General features: G+C 37.9%; 1 protein-coding gene across 1 annotated transcript in view; it reads left to right on the forward strand.

Moving 5' to 3' along the window:
* The window catches only part of DAW1 (dynein assembly factor with WD repeats 1), a 58,262-nt gene that overhangs the window by 22,168 nt on the left and 11,401 nt on the right, over positions 1-24,693 (forward strand). Inside the window, exons 5-10 of the mRNA XM_055123065.1 lie at positions 600-722; positions 5,916-6,015; positions 10,218-10,325; positions 17,542-17,648; positions 18,754-18,856; positions 19,820-19,934. Of these exons, the coding sequence (XP_054979040.1) occupies positions 600-722; positions 5,916-6,015; positions 10,218-10,325; positions 17,542-17,648; positions 18,754-18,856; positions 19,820-19,934 (656 nt within the window). The remainder of the gene's footprint in view (positions 1-599; positions 723-5,915; positions 6,016-10,217; positions 10,326-17,541; positions 17,649-18,753; positions 18,857-19,819; positions 19,935-24,693) is intronic.

The raw sequence follows: 24,693 nt of genomic DNA on the forward strand, positions 1-24,693 counted from the left end.
ACAGAGTGGAGTCGTGGAGGGCACTGTCACTTTATGAGCAGGCTCCCTTTAGGATATCAAGATAAGTTTGTTTCAGAAGATGTTCTTGATCACCAGCGTTATTTAAATGATCTCATTTACACCCTGCAAATGATTGCTGATGGAACTGCTCTTTTTTAAAAAAATTTAGTCTTTTATTGAATCACCATGTGGAAAGTTACAAAGCTTTCGGGTTTAAGTCTCAGTTATACAATGCTCGAACACCCATCCCTTCACCAGTGCACATATTCCACCACCAAGAATCACAGTATACCTCCCCCCATCTCCCACCTCCCCAGCCCCCCACCCCGCCTGTGTAAACGATAAATTTCACTTTACTTTCACTTTACTTTGATTACATTCGGAACTGCTCTTTATTTCATGAGTTCGTTTGGAATTTGTGCTCAAATTTTTTAAAGTGTCTCAGTGAGAGGATTTATATACTCATCCCATTTGTACTATTTGTTTGAATACACAATTTCCATGGCCAAAGGTATTCCTACCATGTTAAAAATAATCGAGCTGCTTGTTAACACACTTGCTGTGTTCACCTTGTGATTGATGTCTCTTTTTTGTGTTAGCTTTATCACAGGGAGCTACGACCGGACGTGCAAAGTGTGGGACACAGCCTCTGGCGAGGAGCTCCACACCCTGGACGGACACAGGAATGTGGTCTACGCCATAGCGTTCAACAATCCCTACGGGTGAACGAGCCTCTCTCTTTCCTTTATTCTTTAAGCCTCTCTCCTTATTGGTGCGTTTTTTTCCTCTCTGGTGAAGGGAAAGGAGAAGAGAGCTAACATGTAGTGAGTGCTCACTGCATGATTTGGAAGTCTTCTGGACACACCCTTCAGTGCTGAAAGGAGTTTGGGGATAGATGATGTGTGCTGAAAATAGATAAAGGACCAACTGTGATGGCCTCTCAGTACCTATACTGCAAACCATAATGCCCATAAGTCGAGAGAGAGTAAGAGGGAAATTGTCTGCCATAGAAGCAGAGGGAGAGGTGGGACGGACGGGGTGGGGGGGGTACTGGGGATATTGGTGGTGGAGAGTGTGCACTGGTGGAGGGATGGGTGTTCAATCATTATATGACTGAAACTCAAACATGAAAGCTTTGTAACCGTAGCTCATGGTGATTCAATAAAAATAAATAAATAAAATGAAGCAGGCAGAGTTTGAATCCTATCCAGAATCATGCAGTAACAATGAGACAGCTAGACTTCACACTTAAGCAAGCCCGTCTCTCAGATCTTGGGGATTCTCTAGCACTGATGTTTATAGCACCAGGTTATTCTTTGGAGTTAACTTAAAATATCACCAGGTGAAAGCATGTGTATATGGGAGCATACTAAATATCTGTATAGTACAGTAGGCACTGTGTAAAATCATCTTCTGGTTTAACCAGATCAGATTAACTAATATTTTCTACTCTTCTGCATATCACACAAATGATGCTCATGACATCCCAAATATGTATTTTTCATTTTATTTTTCCTATCCAAGCAATAGTACACTAACTTATTTTCCTACAGGCTCAGTTATGAGCTAAACAGGATTTCATTGTCTTTATTTGCAATTGCTAAATGTTGGGCATGATTACAATGATAACTATGTAATTTAATAGCACTGTAGCACTGTCATCCCATTGTTCATCGATTTGCTCGAGTGGGCACCAGTAACATCTCCATTGTGAGACTTGTTGTTACTGTTTTTGGCATATCAAAAATAAAATGAAAAAAAATAATGTGATTATTTGAAAAAAAATCTTGTTAGATGAAACAGATCATTATGGAAGTTAGAAAAGGCTTTGTAAAAATTCAAAAAATATTTGCATTGGTTGTTCTTGGAAAATAATTTATTTAAGTTCACATTCCATTAAAAAGTTGGACTGGTCTTTTTGCCTCCCCAATTTGGAAATTGCTTTGGTTGAATATGACTTCTATAAGACATATAATGAACTTCAAATAGCTGACCCATAGTCCAAAATAAAAAGGCCTCAGTCTATTGTCAAAACATTCTCAAATAACTACATTTTACATCAGTTTGAGTAAAACATTAAGCATTTATTTCTTCCTATTATTTCCCACTTTCACTAGCTTTTTGCATTAACAATGCTGGTACAATAAAGATGATTCTTTTTCTGTGGTGTTGAGATGACTAGAACAAAACAGTAAATCACAAAAGAGGAAGAGGAGATAGAAACCCTGAAAATTTCTCCTACTTAACATCTTTAAGGATGGTCTGAAGTTAAAGTGGATGTTTGTAAAAGAAAGTGTGAGGAATAGAGAGAGACCAACAACTCTGTCTGACTCAGGCAGAGCTTTGTCAAGTGCATTTGGTGGTCATCCACCTAGCGAACATTAGCACTGTAGCACTGTTGTCCCATTGTTCATTGATTTGCTCGAGCGGGCACCAGTAACATCTTCATTGTGAGACTTGTGGTTACTGTTTTTGGCATGTCGAATATGCTACGGGTAGCTTGCCAGACTCTGCGGACAGGATACTCTCGGTAGCTTGCTGGGCTTTCCGAGAGAGATGGAGGAATCGAACCTGGGTCAGCCGCATGCAAGGCAAATGCCCTACCCACTGTGCTATCACTCCAGCAACATTAAGAAACATAAATGCTCACAGTCAGAGCATTTCATGGCATTCAGCCTCTGTCCTGAAGGAATTAGTTGCTATGAAAGGTTTGTGGACAAAAGAATGGCACAATGAAAGGGCTACTTCAGGATTGTTTTGCAGAAGGAAAGGATTGTAGGTTTTGTGGTAGGACACCAATAGGAGACAAGATAATTAGTATGAGACAGACACAATAATTCTTGTCATGACAAAAATTTAGTCTAGAATGATGACAGAGGCAATGGGAGTTTCATAAAATTTTAATGGACTTAGAATAGAAATTTTATACCACAAAATTTAAAAAAATTTTGATGTCTAGGTTTTTCTGTCATATGTTTTATATCATACATTTAAAATGCAATATTCTTTCAAAGCACAGTGTGATGGGACAATAAACTTAGTTGCTGTAATAAAATAATCACATATGCAAATTAAATTACAGAAATTTAAACTTTGATATATGCGCCTTTACATCATAGAAAAATATTTTTCCCTTTTTCCTTTTTTATTCTTTTAAATTTAAATTTAATTTAATTTATTTATTTTTTATTTTATTGACTTGCTATGAGATATGGTTACAAGTTTTCATGTTTGAGTTACTATCACACAATGATCAAACCCATCCCTCCACCAGTGCACATTCCCCACCACAAATATCCCCAGTATACCCTCACTCCCCCCTGCATGGCAGATAGTATTCCCCATAATCTCTCTCTCTACTTTTGGGCATTATGGTAAAACTGAAAAATTTTAGTTTAGTTTAGGCACTGTGATTTACAGTACTGTTAATGGAAGTGTCTTGAATGAATCCTTCCAGCCCACTGCCCCCACTAGACTATCCACTTCCTACCACCATTGTCCAAGTGTTCCCCCCCCTCATTCTATGCTCCCTACATTCTTCCCAAACTGTCTCAACCCCACTGCCCCCCACCCTGGAAAGCTTCTTCTGAAGACCAGTTTGCATGATCTTTATTTCTGTTGCCTTTAGACATTTGTTATTCCCCTACTCTGTTTCTTTATATCTCATATGTGAGAGTGATAATTCTGTTCATGTCCGTATATTTCTCTCTAACTTCATTCATAATGATATTCTCCAGATCTATCCACGTAGTAGCAAATTGTGTGCTTTATTATTTTTTATAGCTGAGTAGTATTCCATTATATATATAAACCATAGTTTATCCAGTCAGCTGTTCTTGGACTCTTGGGGTGTTTTCAGTCTGTAGTGAACATAGGGGTGCATGTGGCCTGGTACATATGTCTTTTCTAAAAAGAGGTTCTGGGTCCTTGGATAAATCCCGAGAAGGAAATTCTCATATGGGAGTTCAATTCCTAGTGTTCTGAGAAGTGTCCATACTGCTTTCCAAAAATTTTGGACCAATTGATATTCCAAGCAGCAGTGAATGAGGTTGCCCCAACCCTGCATTCATACCAACACTGGTTGTTTCGTTCTTTGCGATGTGTGCCACTCTCATTTCAAATTGCATTTTCCTAATAAACTATTCCGAGCATTTTCATATATCTTTAACTATCTGCATGTCTTTTTTGAGGAAGTTCTTGTTCATCTATCTGCAATTCCTACACCCCAATCATTTTTGATGGGGTTGATACTTTTTATTCTCTTGTAAAATCCTACCCGTGCTTTATATATCTTGGATATTAGCACCTTATCAAATTAGTGGTGGACAAATAATTTCTCCCAATGTCTGTCGATCATTTCTTTTGCAATGCAGAAGCTTCTGAGTTTAATGTAGCCCCCTATTTTCATCTTTGCTTCCTGCAGCCTGACCAAGGACATTGACCCATTGAAGAAGCCTCTAGATTCAGAATCATGAAGTCTTCCTCCTGTTTTCCATAAGATAATCTGATATCTGGCCTGTTATAGGTTTCTTTAGTCCAATTTTGTGCTTGATATTAGGGATTTGAAGTTTTTTTTCTTTTTCATGTGACTGACCAATTTTCCAAAAACCATTTGTCAAAGAGGCTTTCTTTTTTCCACTTTATACTTTTTACTTCTTTGTAAAATATTAACTCTCCAGGTGCCTGAGGATCTATCTCTGGGCTCTCAATTCTATTGCATTAGTCTTAGAGTCTATCTTATTCCATTAGAGTCTACCCTTATTACACTACCACCTTGTTTTGATTACTACAGCATTAGAGTATTGTTTGAAGTTGGAGAAAGAGCAACTTTCTATTTCTTTTTTCCTATTAAACTTTACATTCCTTGTGGACAAGCAGCCTTGAGTGGGAGGAGGTTAGCATCGGTGAGTAGTCATTTCTCTGAGCAGTATTCTGGAACATGCCCAGGAAAGACCTTGTTGTTTCCAGTTACCAGAGAAATACTGAGTGGGTGTTCTGAGAACTAAGGGGGAAGCAAAGTGTCAGTGTAGAAAAATACGCCCTGTGGAGAATTTATCATTTGCTTTGGAATCTGTGTTTTCGGTACCCCATACTTCTGAAAAAGAAACATTGCATTGTACATGATGAACCAGTTGGCTTACCATTTCCTTTCTAAATTGTGAGGTGCTGGGAATCAAACCCAGGACCTCACAGAAATGCAAGTGCTGTTACCGTTGAGCAACAAACCTTGACCCTGAGTGAACACTTTGATGACTTTATTCTACAAATAATAGCTATGGATGGAGATGAAAATATTTGGTTAGCAGGTCAAAGATAAAGCAAGCTCTGGTCAACTGTCCTCTTTATTATCTACACGAAGAACCTCTAATTTGAAAGGAAATGGAGTTTTCCTCCTCTCTCCTCTTTGCATGCTTGTTCTTATTCAACGAACTTAACATCTCTCAAAGTGGTATCATTTTTCTAAGGAGATACTTCCTGTTCAATGTACTTAGACCTTAATTAGCCATATTGTTAGTTCAATTTGCATCTTACATATCTTTTAATTTCTGTTCATTCAAAATAAAAGGTATTCTTTTCCAGTAGTCCTGATAATGAAATGTCTCTGTCTTTTTGGAAGTCATCACACTTTGTTTTCAGTTGTTGGAAATTTTCTCAGTGTAAAATTATTTTTCTGTATTTATTTGCTTAATAAAATTAACTGAATTGATATAAGGTAAAAACCTCAAAATTATACAAATAACCTTTTGCCATTGAAATATTAGACTTTTATTTTGCTATAATCTAGTTGAAAATTAGATTTCTTATTTTAAAAGTGAACTAAATTTCTATAATGTCCTATGTATTAATATAGCTTGTTTTATTTCATATATTATGCACTTTGAATTTTTAAGCCCCAATTTCTTTTTTAATCTTAGTGACAAAATTGCCACTGGGTCCTTTGATAAGACCTGTAAACTATGGAGTGTAGAAACAGGAAAATGTTACCATACATTTCGTGGCCATACAGCAGAAATAGTGAGTATATTTATTAGTGATGTTTTGTTTTATCAAAATAAATTTATTTTATTAAAATAAATAAATATATTAGTGCAGTTTACTTAGAGGGTTATCTCTTGTCTAACTAAGTTGATTTTAATTCAGCTTTTTACATAAAATAAGGTACGTGAAAACTGTCTTATTTTATAAGTTCTTCCACCCTCAAGAGCCTGGCTTAAAAGGTTAGTGACAGAGTAAAGTTTAATAGCATTTACTAAAGAGGAATTACTGAAGGTAAATCACTCCATTCTTTGCTCAAAACTGTCACTAACTGAGGTCTTTAGTATTGTACTTGTTAATCATTAGTTGGCTGGAGCGATAGCGCAGTGGGTAGGGCGTTTGCCTTGCACTCGACCAACCTGGGTTCGATTCCTCCATCCCTCTCAGAGAGCCCAGCAAGCTACTGAGAGTATCCCACCCACACTGCAGAGCCTGGCAAGCTCCCCGTGGCTTATTTGATATGCCAAAAACAGTAACAAGTCTCACAATGGAGACGTTACTGGTGCCTGCTCGAGCAAATCGATGAACAACGGGACTACAGTGACAGTGCAGTGCTATTTCATTGTTCCATGTTAAATCACCATAAATTGCAAAGTTATTCATGAGTGAATTTCAAGTGTGCAATGTTGCAACACCCATTCCTTTACCGGTGTCACTTTCTTCCACCAGTCCCCAGTTTCCCTCCCACCTCCCAACCTACCTCTTTGCCAGGCACGTTTTCCTCCTTTTTTCCCTTCTTCTCAGCAATGTGGTTTATGATGCTGTTGCTGGTAGGGTCTCATGCATATCACTTCCTCTCCTTTCAGCATCCCTTCCTCCTCCAGAGGGACCACTTCCCCCACCGTTATCCTCATGTTCTTGTCCCTGAACTCTCCTCCACACCTCCCACGCTCCCCCCGCCCCCACCCCAGCGGCAAGGTTCCTACGGAAGACCAGTTTTCATGAACTTTATTTTTATTGCCTTCGGACATGTGTTATTCCCCTCCCATGTTTCTTTATGTTCCACCCATGAAAGAGGTCTTTCTGTGTCTGCCCTCCCCTTTACTAATTTTACTCAGTGTGTTACTTTCCTGATCTATCCACATAACAGCAAAATTGCATGACTTTGGTTTTTTGTTCTTGTTGTTATGGATGAGGAGTATTCCATTGTGTAGATGTACCACAGTTTCATTGTTTTGTTTTTTTTAAAATCCAGTTATCTATCAAAATCATTGGGGTCTGGGGAGTATGTGCTGCTTTTAGAAACATCAACAAGAAAGTTTTCTCTTTTTTTAAGATGACTCTATTTCCAAGACAGTTTTAGGTTCAGAGTAAATTTGAGTAGAAGAATGAGCTTCCTCCCATGCTCCCCTTTCCTAAAACATGACTCTGAATCAACACCCCCAACAGGATTTGTTATTGTGTATTTGTTCCACCTGAAGGGCCTGTAGGGATGTTTTCACAAGGACCAGCATGCTTTCATCAGGACAAGAGCTGCTGATTTTTAAGGATCCCGTTATAGGCTACTGGTTCTATTTGTAATTTTATTTGCTTTTATAGTCGGTTTTATATGGTGGACTCAGTATAATTTATATGGTGGTCTCAATATAATTTACAAGCCACTCTCCACTACAATTTCCAAACTGATTTTTTTTTCTTTTTCACTGGCTTGACTTTAAAGGGCTAACTAAATGAGTATTTATCAAGTTCTTAAAATAGCTTTGCAAAAAGTCTTTTTATATCATGTGAAATATTTACATTAATTGTTTTCTGGCTATCAAAAGAACTCAAATTTGCATAAGCAATTTGATGCTCTAAAGAGCTTTCATTTCTATTGGACAGTCCTTGCTCTCTGCCCACTCTTATAGCAATTATTGAGATAATTGGCACCCTTTCAGAAAAAAAAGATAGCTTTTAAATATAAACAGATTATTTTAGCATACTTTATATACATTCTTCAGATTCATGATATCAAGCAGTAGTTTCTTCTAAGCTCAAGGTAGTTTGCTAGACACTAGAGCTACTGCAGTGAAAAATTCTAACTAATCTTTAATGCGGTAGCATAGCGGGTAGGGCATTTGCCTTGCATGCAGCTGACTGGGTTCGATTCCTCCGTCCCTCTTAGAGAGCCCGGCAAGCTACCGAGAGTATCCCACCTGCCTGGCAGAGCCTGGCAAGCTACCCATGGCGTATTCGATATCCCAAAAACAGTAACAACAAGTCTCACAATGGAGACGTTACTGGTGCCCACTCGAGCAAATTGATGAACAACGGGATGACAGTGCTACAGTGCTGCAGTGCTAATCTTTAATGACATTGCATGCATGAATAAGGTCCTGTGATTTACATATGTTAGCTTGCTTGTACCTCATACCACACTGAAGAGGTAGATATTTTTAGTATTTTACAGGTGAGCACATTGAGGCAGAGGGCTCAAGTAGCTTGTCCGGATCATAAAGAAGACGTAGTTCTCATTCTTGTGGAAGATCACGTTCTCCCTCTCGCTTCAATTAAAAGATGTTTATTTCTAAATAGTTTCTTGGTTCCTAATAGTTTCATAGTCAGTAATATAAATAGGTAAATATTTACTAAATATCAACTGTGTGAGCTAGAAAATTCTACCAGTCATTGTTGTTAGCCTTCAAGGATTTTAAAATTTAGCAGATGCAGTATATTGAGTAAGTTCAAAGGTGTATCACAGGTGTACTAGAAAATGGGAGGGAAGCCATCAAGTCTATTTGGCATTGAATGATGGTAGACTATTTTTCACACAAAATTTGGTTGCAAAGAGAGAAAGGATAGCTAAAACTGGGTACTTGAGATATTAAAGTCTTAGGTTTTTTGGTTTTTGTTTTTTTTGCCTTTTGGATCACACCCAGCTATGCACAGGGATTACTCCTGGCTCATATACTCAGGAATTACTCCTGGTTGTGCTCTGGGAACTATATGAGATGCTGGGAATCGAACTCGGGTTGGCCGCGTGCAAGGCAAATGCCCTACCTGCTATATCACTCCAGCCCCTAAAGTCTTAGTTTTTATATTGGAAAAATTTAAGCATATTTATTGGTCACTGATAAGCACTAGATGAGAAGAAAGGAAAAATTAATGGGAACATCTTTCCTCCAAGTACAAGGGGAAGAAGGGAAGGGGGCATCTTAGAATAGAAGGGTCTCTTGAGTATGAGACTGAAGGAAAAGTCAGTGAAGAATTTTCTGGTTGGTTGGTGAAATTTTTCAGGGAGAGAGTCAGAGGTCAGGTTATCCACAGGGGAGAAATAAAGGGAGGGATGGGGGGAGGACAGTGGTAGAGCCTTTGAGCTGAAAGCAAGTTGATCAAAGAAGGGCATGATTCCAAGCACACAATAGAAGACAGAGTCATGGATGAACTCCAGTAGTACTTTGATAAGCAATTTTCCTAAACTGTTGGCTGGGAAATGGGGTAGGAACTGTGATGGAGTGGGTAAAATTCAAGATTGATCTTTCTAACTCTTGGAAGTAGTTTTCTGGAGGGTTCCATTGCAGTAAAAGAATTGAGAATTCTTAGGATTCTTGGAGGGGTGTTTCTAAGGTATCAATTAAATGGGGATGAAGACCATGAGGAAAAGAAAGTTTCTCAATGAATTGAAAGATGGTGGGGGGAGGTTATAGAGAAGAGATGAGGGGTTGATAGTGAGTCTTTGAGAGGAGGTACTGTCAAGCTCCACGCTATGGCCATGGAAGTGGACTTCTGAAAAGGAATTCAGGAGCAGAAGCCTGAGATGTCTAGAGCATTTCACACACGTCAGCCACACAGACTTAAAGAAAATATTGTGATTTAAGAACTCAAATCCTTTATGAATGAGCAGGGTGCTATTGGAAGGATTGGATTGTTACTGGATCGTATTAAATATGCAAATCAGATGGCATGAATCTCAAAGGATGTGGGTTATACTTTTAGTCGCATTCTTATGTGACCTAGAAATAGCAAAGGTAAGAAGGGCCCTGTGGGCCTTGGGAGATGTGGCAGAAATAAAACAACTTCCCACCAAGGGAAGAGGAAGCCAATACTCAGAGTTGCATGTTTTGTTCTGTATCCCCATTGGCAATCTATATAATGCACAAGAATTAGACTTAGTCTGCTGAAGTCATTGTACCTGGAAAGCTCCTGAATAAAGTTAGCAATTTAAGACTCTGTCTGAAGCCTCTTTTGTTTCCTTACTTCAGGTGTGTTTATCATTCAATCCTCAAAGCACTTTGGTAGCAACAGGAAGTATGGACACAAAGGCCAAGCTGTGGGACATTCAGAATGGACAGGAAGTATTCTCCTTAGCGGTATGTTCAGACTCGCTGTAACTTCAAGAATTATTGATGCACATTTTACATTTCTTTGGATAAGCCAATTATTTGTGCTTTTCTTTCTTTCTTTCTTTCTTTCTTTCTTTCTTTCTTTCTTTCTTTCTTTCTTTCTTTCTTTCTTTCTTTCTTTCTTTCTTTCTTTCTTTCTTTCTTTCTTTCTTTCTTTCTTTCTTTCTTTCTTTCTTTCTTTCTTTCTTTCTTTCTTTCTTTCTTTCTTACTGCAGAATGGGCTCTAAGCTAAAAGGTGTTTGGGAACTTAGAATGTAGTGAGAAAATATACCAGTCAGTATCCTGGCTGATCTGAAAGACGATGGATGGATGCATGGATGGATGGGTGCATGGGAAGCCACTGGGCTATTCATTTTGATTAGATTAATTATGGAAGTGGGCTGGAGCGATAGCACAGCAGTTAGGCGTTTGCCTTTCACGCAGCTTACCCGAATTCGATTCCTCCGCCCCTCTCAGAGAGCCCAGCAAGCTACTGAGAGTATCGAGCCCGCGAGGCAGAGCCTGGCAATCTACCCGTGTGTATTGGATATGCCAAAAACAGTAACAATAAGTCTCTCAATGAGAGATGTTACTGGTGCCCGCTCGAATTATGGAAGCGAAACTAACTTGACTTTAAAGCCCATTGCCATCTATCTGGCTAAAAGCAGGTGGACAGAGGTGACACTCTGGAATAGGAGGTCTGGAAACCCTGCTCTTGTGTACTCCCTCATTTTTATTGCTGTTCAGAGGTCTTATTTGGTGCTGGTCAGAGGTTACTCCTGACTTGGTGTCTAGGGGTTATTCCTGGTTGTGCACAGGTGACTCTGTGGAACTGGGAACTGAAGCTGAGATTTTTACAGGAAAAGCTTATATTTCATCACATTCAGATATCATCCCGGCTCCAACCTTCTAGTCTCATATTTGCCCTAAAGAATTTAAGACACTTATATATATGCCTATTCCATTAATTCTGTTAATAATAATAAGAGTTTCAGGCATTGCAGTACAATGTCATGACTCCACACTTAACTCCCATGTCAGTGACCCTCCACCAATATCTCAAGGTTCCCTTGCACAGCCCACTTGACAAACTCATTATTTTTCCAAAACATTGTGATTTACAATATTTTTAATGGTAGAATTTTGTGAATATAATATATAACAATTATGTATAATATTTAATATAATAAAACAATATATATTATTTTATATTATTATATATAAAATATAATGCACTGTCACTGTAGCACTGTCATCGATTTGCTCGAGCAGGCACCAGTAATGTCTCCATTGTGAGATTTATTGTTACTGTTTTGAGCATATCAAATACACCACAGGTAGTTTGCCAGGCTCTGCTGTGTGGGTGGGATACTCTTGGTAGCTTGCTGGGCCCTCTGAGAGGGATGGAGGAACTGAACCTGGGTCAGCTGCATGCAAGGCAAACGCTTGACCCACAGTGCTATTGCTCCAGTCCATAAAATATAGTATTTTAAATAAATATAATAATAATATTTATATTATTATACATAATAATATAATATATGATAATTATAATATCACTCCTTCTACCAGAGTATCCTTTTTTATCTACCATTATCTCAGGGTGCTCTTCTACCTACCATTCACCATTGGTAAATTTTATAGATCAGTTCTCCTGTTTTGTTAACTTTAGCCATTTCTTATTCCCTTACTGTGTTACTTTATTTACAATACATGAGAGTGATCATACTCAGTCTGTTCCTTTCTTTCTAACTTTACTCAACATGATACCATGATACACATTCACAAAACAGCAGATTGTTATATGAATTTTTTTCTTACTGCTGAGTAGTATCTATCTATCTATCTATCTATCTATCTATCTATCTATCTGTCTATCTATGATCTATTTGGTTTCTTTATCCAATTATCTAATATTGGGTATGGGGTTGCTCCCAACTTTGGCTGCTATGAAGTGATGTGATGAACCTAACAGTGAAATGTGTTTTTGGAATAGGTTTTAGGCCCTTGGGTTGAATACCAATAACTGGAGTTACTGAGTCAATTATTAGTGTTTTGAGACATGTTCATATAGTTGATTTTATGCAGATACATTTTGTGACCAGCATGTGACCAGCATTCCTCTATCACTAGAGAGGAATGTGTACTCGAATTTGGGGGATGTAGAGACTATACATGTCTTCTAAACTTATCTCTTCTATTTCTTCTTTCAAAGTTAGTGTTATTTTTAATTTGAATTTTCATCTAGTTGATCTCTCCAGAGTTGATAAGATGGTGTTGAAGTCTCCAACTACTATTCTGCCAACTACTATTCTGTTTCTGTTAGTGCCTTTCTTCAGACCTGTTAGGACTGTTTTAAATATTTTGATGGTCCTTGGTTCAGTACATAAGTATTTAGGCACGAGAGTTCTTCATGATGTATATGTCCCTTGATCATTAAGAAATGATAATCCCTGTCTTTTATAATGTTCTTTTATCTTGAAGTCTATGTTGTCTCATTTAAATATGACCACATGGACTCCTTTAGGGGATTCTTTGCTTATGATCTCTACAGTCCTTATCTGACAGGTTATTGAGCTGGTTAGTGCTGTCCAAGTCTTCCAGGCTACTATGTTCACTGACTAAGCTTGGAGGTTCTACACTGCCTTCCCATTGTGTCTGATGCAGCGTGGGGGTGAGTCTTTCTAATTTACTGCCCACACTGTAGGAGCTGTCTGAGAGATTCAAATGAATGTTACTCTCTTCCTTCCCTGGAAGAGATCTATCCCAACCTATAACCTCCAGTTAGATAAAGGCATCTAACTGTGAGGGTTCTGGGGTTCCGGCAATGTCATTGGCCCTGCTTCTGCTGGGGCTGCAATTTAAGGTTTAGTGATTTCTTACTACCATGGCTACCTATGTGAGTTTCTGTGGGAAAAGGTGATTGGTTAACAGCTTTATGTAGTTGGGGCAGCCAAGCTATTCTAGAGTCTGAGGGGTCACTGCAGGGGTCACTGCAGGAATCCCAAGTGTTTGAATGAGGGAAGTTTTGCACAGCTTCTGGAAAACCCACTGGAGGATCCTATTGTTCTGTTGGGCTGCAGTTCCAGGAGAGGCTCATTGAGTGAAAGCCAAGGGGGACAGCAGGGTGAGGTGAAGCTGAGTGGAAGGGCATAGACAAATGACATTAGGATGGAAGCATTCTGCGTTCTTTATTATTTTTTATTTTTAATTGAATCACCATGAGTTATGCAGTTACAAAGTTGTTCACTATAGAGTTTCAGCCACACAGTGTTCCAACACCCATCGCTTCACCAGTGTTCATTTCCTGCTATCAATGTCCCAGTTTTCCTTCCACCTCCTAACCATCCCCACAGCAGCCTACCTCTGGCAGACACTACTCTGTCTCTCTGTCTCTGTCTCTGTGTCTCTCATTTTCCTCTTTTCCTTTTAAGCACTATGGTTTTCAGTACTGTTACTGAAAGGGTATCATACATATCACTATACCTCCGCTCAGTACTCAGTTCTTGTCCAGAGTGATCATTTTCAACTATTATTGTCATAGCGACCCCTTCTCTGTCCTAACTGCACTCTTCCTCCCTTTTCTGGCAAGCTTCCTACCAGGGACCAGTCCTGACCCTTGTTTCTACTGTCTTGGGCTATTATTCTGATAATTTTCTTTATATACTGCAAATGAATGTCATCATTCTATTTTTGTCCCTCTCACATTCTGCACTCTTCTATGGGCCGAGAGGCAACAGACAGGACACATGTTGACCTGGGAACTTCTTCCAGGATTTAAGGAGGTTGACAGTTTCTCCTGTATCTCACCTGTATCAAGTTAGAGGATCCTGGAGTGGACTAATAGAGTTTTCCTTTTCCTTCATGAGTCCAGCTAATTAAAAAACAAAAAGCAACTTGTTTAAGCAAATCTCTCCTAGGACAGGAGTCCTGTTTTTAAGGCCCTTATCTCTATTATCCTTGGGTGTTAGGTGTTTGGAGAGAGGCTGGCTTCCGGAGGCTGCGGCTGAGGACCTCCGGAACCCAGCCACAGCCATGCTCAAGGCCCCTCTCCAAATGTTCTGATGAGCCTCACGCATGAAAAACTGGCAAAGGAACCCAGGTGTGTGGGACCCAGGACTGAGATCTCCAAGCCTGCTTGGATCAGGACTGGGCCTGTTCCACCCAGATCCCCCATTTTCCAGTAGCTAGGTGATCACACCAAGAAACTGCTCCCATCGCTGTGTAATCCCACCAGCGGCCAACATCTGGAGACTATAAGACCAAGCTCCTGGAAGCTCGAGGCTGCACGAAATCTTATAGCCTAATTCTCCCCTTTGGAAAACCGGGTGTCATTCCCCTGACCCTGAAAGAGTCTCCAATGTGGCACCGTTGGGAAGGACGAGTAAAAAGAGGCTTCTAAAATCTCAGGGCTAGGACAAACGGAGATGGTATTGAGACCGCTCCAGAAAATCGACGATCAACGGGATGATGATGATGTCAGGTGTTAGTCTCCCATTCTGTTACTTTATATTCCACAATTGAGTACAGTCATTAAATAAGTTTTTTAAAAGACCAAAATGCCACTATTTTTTAACCAAGCACTTATTTCCTTTCTGCAGGCAGCACACTAGCTTTACGATATGTGTATACATGCTGATCACAGGGCACATGGCTGTGGGTCACTACCTCTGTACGGCCTCTTCATGCAGCCTCGTGTGAGAGCAGGGCTCTTAGCACCCACCTGCCACAGATGATGCATTATTCAATGTGCTAAGCACTGAGTGAAGTCTCAGCCACAGTTACTTGTTTTCCTGTCCAAATCACACTGGCTTGCAAGGCTAAATAGATCTGAGGGGGTACAATATCCTCCCTCTTAGAAATGTTTGCTCACACACCAGGTCCCAAAGTGTCCATCACCATACTCAGCACCCCCTTCCCAATAACCCCTGCATCCCTCAGTAAAGTAGTAGTAAAGTCAGGATGTAAGTGTTTGTCTTTAATTTAATTTAATTTTATTGCTTTTTGGGTCACACACAGCGATGCTCAGGATTTACTCCTAGCTCTGCCCTCAGGAATTATTCCTTGTGGTACTTGGGGGTACCAAGTACCATATGGGATACCGGGGATTGAATCTGGGTTGGCCATGTGCAAGGAAAATGCCCTACCTGCTGTATGATCACTTCAGCCCCGTAAGCATTTGTCTTAATTGGGCCATGTCTATTCCCCTGCTTGGTTTCTATGGAGGTCGCGGGTGGGAGAATTCAGTTGGTATTTATGTTTTTGCCTTCTGGTTTATTTCACTGAGGCTGACTGTCCTCTGATTCTATTCATGTTGTTGCATCTGGCAAGATGCCATTTTGGCTGGTAGCTGAGTCAGATTTCATCACGCATATGCACCACTTCTCATCCACTCATATGTTGGCAGGCACTTGGGTTGCTTCCAGACCTTGAAGCAACTGTAAATAGCACCTCAATGAATATAGGTAAAAAAAATGAATATAGGTATGCACAAATCAGTGGTTTTGTCAGCTTCATTTAATATTTTTCATATGGAGGTAAGCAGAAATTTAATGCTTAATTGAACCTTTTTTAAAAAATTTAGAAGGTAATTAGGTTGATTTATTGACATAATGAGAAAATAAGGGGTATTCTTTAAGGAATTTATGCCAGAGGAGGGCTTCTTCCCCTGAGTCTCAACTCTGCAATCTGCTGAAAGTCTTGGCAAAATCTATATGTTAGTGTAGTTCATGTAAAATTGTTCTAAGAATTTCCTTTTTTTAAAGAACATTTTTATTGAATCACCATGAGATTCATGATTGGGTTTCCGTCACCCAGTGTTCCAACACCAATCCCTCTACCAATGTATATTTCCCATCAAAGTGTCCCCTGTTTCCCTCCCATCACCCCAAATGCCCCCTCAGTCTTCCTTTCCTCCCTCCCTCTCTCTCTCTCTCTCTGTGTCTATGTCTCTCTCTCTCTTTCCTGTCTCTCTACTTTTTGGCATTATGGTGCGCAACACAGATACTTAAAGGCTAACATGTATATCTCTTTAACTATTTTCAACACTCAGTTCTTGTCTAGCACTATCATTTCCAACTATTATTGTCATACTATTTCCGTCTCTATCTTGCTTACCATCTTCTCCCCACACATTTGTGGATTCCAACCATTGACCAGTCTTTCTGGCCCCTTTTTGCCTTGGCCTGGATATTAGTCTCATACTATTTTTTTATATACCACAAATGAATGCACTCATTCTATGTTTGTCCTTCTTCTGACTCATTTCACTCAGTGTGATATTCTCCATGTCCATCCATTTATAGGCAAATTTCATGACTTCATTTTCCACACAGCTATGTAGTATTCCATTGTGTAGATGTACCATTGTTTCTTTACCCAGTCATCTAGGATTCCCTTTTAAAACTCATTAACTTTATTTTACAAACACTTTTCTTTGGACCATCACTTTTCATTAGCTCATAAAGCAGAGGTCTCTGTCAACTGTTTTCATGACAATGTGAAAGGAGTATTGTCCTTTGAAAAAAATCTGATTTCCCAAAATATGTTCTCTTGTCTTAAAAAAATGAAGAAACAAGCAAACCTTTATAGAGGAGATGGCAGAAGGGCCTGGAGTGCATGCTCTGAGTATGGTAACCCTAGGTTCCATTCCTCACACTGTCATCTACCAAGTCCCATGTACCCCTAAACCCAAAGCTCATAAGCCCCAGAGTTACTGGCTTAAAATTGACTGGTTTTGTCCATAGATCAATTTTCAGTGGATTTATCACTGTATCACTGTCATCCCATTGTTCATTGATTTGCTCGAGCTGGCAAAAGTAACATGTCCATCTGTCCCAGCCCTGATATTTTAGCAGCCTCTCCTTACTCGTCTTTCCAAACAGTGCAGTATTGGAGGCTCTTTCAGGGTCAGGGGAATGAGACCCATTATTGGTACTGTATTTGGTATACCGGATACACCACGGGGAGCTTGCCAGTGGATATATAGGATTGTGAAATCATCAAAATCTAATTACTGAAAATTCCCATCCATGCTACCCAAATGCATGATTACCTACAGTCTTTCTCCTCTCTTGCCCCGAGGTTCCCTACAGGTCTTCTTTCTTACTTGATAGTTTTGTCTTCTCTCACATCTTATTTCAATTATGATGTTGTATATTTGTAGAAAGTGTTTTATCCGCTGACATACCTCCTCATTTTTTAGGGACATTCAGCTGAAATCATCTCTCTGTCATTTAACACCCCAGGAAACAGAATCATCACGGGGTCTTTTGATCACACGGTGGCAGTGTGGGATGCAGATACTGGAAGGTACTCTTGATTTCTGAGAATTTTTAAACAGGGCCAGAAAGTTAAAAAGACCATTTTTTTGTTATTTGCTTAACCTTGTTTGGGATATGTTTGGGATTTTATAGGACTAGGAGATATTAAAAATTAAATGTATTCTATAACCATGTTGCTCAACCACAAATGTTTTCTTGGAATTCTGGACAAATACATCAGAACACCAGAACAAAAGGAGAACATTAGCAATAGCCTCATTATATTTATTCCATGAATAATGTGTCATCAAATGTCAGTGCTTGCTATAGTAACACAGATATCATAGAAAAATAAAACCATGGATAATTTTTTATATTTAACTCAGCCCCCAAACTTTTTTATTCTATATTTTTTTCAAAGCTGTGGACGATTGGATTTCAGTCACACAGTATTCCAACACCCATCCTTCCACCTTGTGGTATACAAAAATATATATGTAGAAGAATAAAATACATGGCCAGGGAAAACAGAGGTTAGGAAGTCTGGTCAATGACTGGAACTAACCACAACTGTGTGTGGGGCTGAGGGTAGGTAAGATAGAGAAGAGACCGCTATGACAGTAATAGCTACAATGATCATGCTGGACAAGAGCTGAGGGATATTCTGAATAACCTTCCAGCCCCCAAACTTTCATTTCCTTTTTAGATAGCTTTGATCCTGGTGGCCAACTGAATCAATTGATTTGTGTTGTAAAACTCCACTCTCAGATAGGCTCCTTGTCAAAGGTCCCCATTAGGAAGGCCACAATAAATGAGAGGGGAGGGTTTTGAATGCAGAGATGTGTACTTTATGTGAAACCAGGATCCACTTATCAGATATGAGAAGACTCATCAGATATGAGTATAGAATGACTTTCTTTTTTTCTACCCTATGCTTAGAATGTTGTCTTACTATGTCTTATCCCTCATACTATTTGTAGCGACAGTGAAAACATATTTCCTTTGTTTCAGAAGATATTGTTTTGCAGAACTAGAATGTAGACTCTAGACTGAATCAGACTGATGGGCTTGGCATCATCACTTATGATGCCCATCATGCATGTCCTAAAGTGAGACAGCTTTACCTGTACAGTTGAGTCTTTTCTGCTTTGTAGGAAGGTATTCACCTTAATTGGGCATTCTGCGGAGATCAGCAGTGCCTTATTCAACTGGGATTGCTCTCTGATATTAACTGGATCGATGGATAAAACCTGCATGGTGAGCTCAAGCAATATCTTTGCTTTAGAATTTTTGTGTTTGTAATATTTTTTGTCTTATATAGTCATTGTATAAATAGCAAACTAAATAAAAGTTCCTGTAAAAGTAAGATATTAGCTTAAAAATTTGTGATTTAACAATTCATAGGGTGTGTGTGTATGTGTGTGTGTGTGTGTGTGTGTGTGTATTTTTTGGCCAGTCTCAGCCATGCTCTGAGATAACTCCTGAATATGCGTGGGGAACCATATGAGGCATCAGGGCGAGTGCCCTACCCAATGTACGATTCCTCCCTCTATTACCAACAGTTGGTAGTTTTCATGTCAAGTTTCTGAATTCCTCAAGTTTCAAGGAACAATTATGCTAAAAAGTAAACTAATTTCAATTGATTCAGATATTCTGAAAGATTTTATATAACATTTTAAATGTTTGTTATTTTTGTTTAATTTCTTTCCATTTATTGATCAGATTCATTGTTCAGAACAAAGATTCATCTCCGAATTTGTAGCACAACAGTTCCAAGTTACTCAGGATTTATGTTCTGGAATTATTACTTTATTATACATCAAAGGCATGATATCTTAACTTAGTTTTCGATTATTAGCACTATGTTTTTAGGTCCAGTTTTATATTTATTATTTTATGACTTCATATGAAAACAAGATGCTTCAGTTCTGCTCAATGAAGCTTGTACTTAGAACTTTTTCCTAATACAGTAGCAAATATGCATTGATCCAGTCTAGATGTCTATCTTTGTTAGGTGATTGGCTATGGGCTTTGTTTTTATGAATATAGGTTTAATTAATTAATAAATATGTAATATTTAAACATATGATTCTGAGGAAGCTATTTTACTTGCCATTAGCACATAATAATGAGTAATATTTATGGCCATTTAAACACTTTAGAAAGGACCATATATTTATATATATATTTTTTTGTTTTGTTTTCTTTTCTAAATTGTAGCTATGGGATGCTACAAATGGAAAATGTGTAGCAACATTAACAGACCATGATGATGAAATCCTAGACAGCTGTTTTGATTACACTGGAAAGCTTATTGCAACAGCGTCAGCTGATGGTAGGAAGTCTGTTCATAAATTCAATTTATGAGGATTTATGTTTTGTTTGGTAAACACGTATAATTATAAACTTGGCTTTACTCCCTCATGACCAGTTATGATAGACACTGTACATGTATAATCATTAGAGCATTTGTGGATATTACTGCACCATACTTGTAATATATTCTTGAAACTTCATATGATGCTATGCAACATCTATTATCTTCTTGATAGTCACTTATATTCTCTTTCTGAGTCTCCATCATCATGATAGCTTAATATAAGGCTATATTCTGACTAAGCTCCCTGATGGTCATACATTATATTACTCATCAACGAAAGATAATAAAATGAGACTCTTTTATAACCAAATGCTACTCTACTATCTTTGTGAATAACCTATGGAATACTATGCATACCTTTGTTTTAGACTCCCATGTGTGATTCTATACTGTCTGTATCATCATATTAATAGCTCTAACTGATGCTACACTATATGTACAGTTTCTCTCTTGACTATGCATACCTATATATTATGTCATTATCATCTCCCCAGGACCCTTGCTACATTAAATATCATCATCAAAATCTAGAAAACGATATAATTCTATGATGGGTATTCATCCAACTATTTAAAACCAAGTTTGATTTTGTGTTATATCTATATGATATCCCTAAAATCTACTTGTGATTGTATTGCACATTTATTTCACTGGCGCAACACCAATCATTGTCCTATGTACTGACCAAGTAAGATGCTACATTATGTGTGCATCATCCTTCTCATGACCAGGTGAATAGTTTATGATACCAAACAATAGATTATATTCATTAGAAGCATGCATTCCTGACAAATAGGTAAGATACTATGCAATTTGTGCATCATTACCTGTCAATCTTATGTGATGTCATTTCATTTATAACTCCTTGTAACACTATGATATATTTGTGTCTTCACAAATATCTCAACTGTCGTGTTGAACTTCATTTCCATAATCTCCTTGGCAGGTGTTCATAAGGCCTTGTTACTATGAAAGGCAACAAATAGCCACACTTGCTGTTTTTCAAGTTCACTTTAATGAGATGATTCTACTTTATATTTCTTTCAAAGATGAAAGATGTTACATGATACCTACATCATAGGACAACCTATCTACATTGTGGTTTCATATTCTCCCTGACACACACATAGTGTCTGTGTAATACACTGGTAACCATATCATTTCTCTGATACTTTCTTTATAGTCAAGCATAATGATATGCTCTGATAGCTTCTTTGATGACTACATGTAATGCCCATATTGTGTCACCATATCCTGTTCTACTTTAGTATGTTATCACTTTAACAGTTTTATGCTATAGTATTTTTGCACTTAATAAACATGTTTGACACTATACATTGTGTTAGGATGTGATATTATGCATTACTCTGATGATTATACAACACTCATGACTATTTTGATGCTTCACTGTGTATGCGTCACATTTATGATATTATAACATATATCTATAATACTACAGTGTGCCTGTCAACCCTTATAGAGCATAAAAGCATGCTTATATTACCACTCTGATGATTACTGCAGTGTCATATCATGATAATGTATGATACTGTGCTTTGCATCATCATCTCCCTGAAAACCAAATGAAGCTGTACTTTTTCTGGGTCATCACCTTGATAATCATATGAAGCCATACTATGTCTCACCATGTCATTGACAATGAATGAAGCTACTCATGGCTTGTCTAAAATCTCAATACTCCTTTCTGATTTTATACTAATGGGAATATCCCTGGAAACTATGTACAATGATGTAAAATGGCTGTGATCTCTTTTACAACTACTTATGACACTACACTATTTCAAGGATTATTTCATAGCATGCTATATTGTATATGAATAATTTCTTTAGTAACTAATTTCTTTACAGACATTTATGATAATACCTCCAACTAGGTAATTTAATATAAATGAATTTTCTGATGATTATGGAGACTATAAATAGGGCATCAATGTGTCATCAAGACATGTCATTGGAGGTCCATGGGTGACCATTTTTTTCTTGTCTTTATATGATCTTCCGATATGTGTTTGCTCTACTCTTTCTACTGTCTTTTTTGTTATAAAGATACTTATTGGATCACAATTTACTCTAAAGAACTTATTTTAGCTAACTATCTTCTTTAGAGAACTTAATTCTAAGAAGGTCTCTTTCAAAAGTACCAGAGCTTCAACATATATACATGATTTGGTTGGAGTTGGGCTGAATTTTGTCTTATAGGCTCAGGTATGATCAATGCAGTATGGTTGTATCTTTTTCAGGAAGGTTATATTATTGTAGAATATGCCATCATATTTTTGAAATAAATTATTATAGGAAACTACCACTTTCTGATACCATATATCTACTCTGTGTCATCTTAGATATTCAAGGATGATGATAAATCATGTCTTTTCCTTCCCACTCATGTTACCTTAATTTTTAAGATTCTGTACTCATTATCTCCTTGATACAAACTCATAAATTATCCACTATGAATCATGGCATTGATTAATGGCATTGAGATGGCAATGATCAATGGCAGTGAAAGACACACATACTCATTTTTATATCATCTTTCTTATACAACAGATGATGCCATACAATATGTGTGTTGAATTCTGATATCCATGTGATACTGTCTTTATCATCTCCTTAAAGGTTTCTTATGAAATTACACTGTCTGTAATTTTATCATCTCCTTGACCAGAAATGTAGCTACTTTTCATCTGTGTCGTTCATTTCCCCAGTGGCCATCCATGCTACTACACTGTCAGAGACATTCTTCTTACAACCAAGTATGTTGATTCATTACATGTGCATTGTGCCATGGAAACCAAGTGTTCTTCTGTGCTATTACTATGTGTTTCTCTTTGTTGATGCTATACAATATCATATTGTATCACATCTCACACACGCCACACTATTCCATACCACACCATCACTTATATGCACAAGTCTGCTGTCTTTTCTTTTAGGATCTAACATAGTGTCATATTCATCTCTGTGATTAACATGTACGTTTTTACACTTTTCTATTTTATGTATGCTCTCCCTCATCACTGGACATACTAAATAATACCCATTATATTCAACGATACAAGATATATAGCAATTTGTGTGTATTAGATTTATGATGATGATGTGTACACTGGCACACTCGTCATCATAAGTGGTGTGTCACTCTATGTCTGCATCATCATTCTGGTGATCACTTGTTGTGTGCATTATCTTTGTCTTTCTCATTTCCCTCAAACCCCGAAGTTACAGAGTTAGTGCTACCTCCCTGAAAATCACATATCAACTACTTTCATCTATTTAGTAACCACATGGAGTGTAACACTCTGAGTTATCTCCTTCATGACAACATAGAATGCTAAGATATGCTTTTATAATAAATTTTATAGTCATGGATTATGCTATAATATATCTGCAACAATATGCCCCATGCAGCTACTGCATGCACTGTTTCTCCAAATTGCTCATGTCACTTTATGGGTCAATGGTAATCATTCTTGACACAACAAGACAAACAAAGCATTACATGACTATTTCATCTCTGATAACTACACACCATACAATATGATTTCTTTTTTTCTTTTTTGGTCACACCCAGTGATACTCAGAGGCTACTCCTGGCTTTGCACTAAGGAATTACTCCTGGTAGTGCTCGGGGGACCATATAGTATGCTGGGAATCGAACCAGAGTAGGCCACGTGTAAGGCAAACGCCCTACCCACTGTGCTATCACTCCAGCCTCCGCTGCTATCCTGTTTCTGTCATGAGTTGCACAATCACCTATATACTTTGCTGTCTATCAATTATACTGTAGCGATTATGAACCCATACTATAAATAATTTCCTAGAAAACAAGATTACATGTTATTTGGGGTCTCTCTTAGAGCCATACATACCATACAGAGGATCACCTCTCCATGATGGTGATAAACACTAGTTTTCACATATGTTATCTTAACATATGTGTACTTCATGCTCCAATGTAGGTTTAGTCCCCTTCATAGCTATACATAATTCTACTCGATGTCTATTATTTCCTTTATAACCATTGATGTATTCTCCTTTTTCGTGTGCTTTATAAGTATGTATGCTACAACCCACTGTTTCTGAGTCATCCTGTTGATAGCCATATGGACGGTTGTCCTATGTTGCTCTATGACAGTCAAAGTCACATAAAATACTTTGCTATTTTCTTCCTCTCTCAATGACTACCCATCTATTTGTAGGTAAGTGCCTCTGTTAACCATTCACGATGTTTTAGAAAAATTTAGAAAGAATTTTCCATGAGAAAAGCTCTATATACTACTTTTATATGTTATCTCTTTAATATCAATTTATGAAGCCACACTCTATACCATATGCTTCATTCCATTATGTAATGCTATAATATTTCTGCATCATCCTCTTGACCATGCAATAGTATCAATGTTTCAGCCTTGACATGTATGATCACTTATTGTTCTCTGCTGTATTCTTGTACACCACCTTCATTACTCTATCATATATATCATCTTGTTCTGATAACATAAAATGCTACACTATTTATTATATCCTTGATAAAAATATGTAAAATTAACCAGTTTGCATCTTCTGATGAATATTATCCTTTATGTCATTATCATCTGGTTAAAATTACTTGCGTTCCTCAAGCTTTTAACAAAGGATTATTCTATACCACATCAATGACATATTCGAGATATACACATAAACTATAACA

The sequence above is a fragment of the Sorex araneus genome, chromosome X, assembly GCF_027595985.1.
Source record: "Sorex araneus isolate mSorAra2 chromosome X, mSorAra2.pri, whole genome shotgun sequence".
NCBI classification, from domain to species: Eukaryota; Metazoa; Chordata; class Mammalia; order Eulipotyphla; family Soricidae; genus Sorex; species Sorex araneus.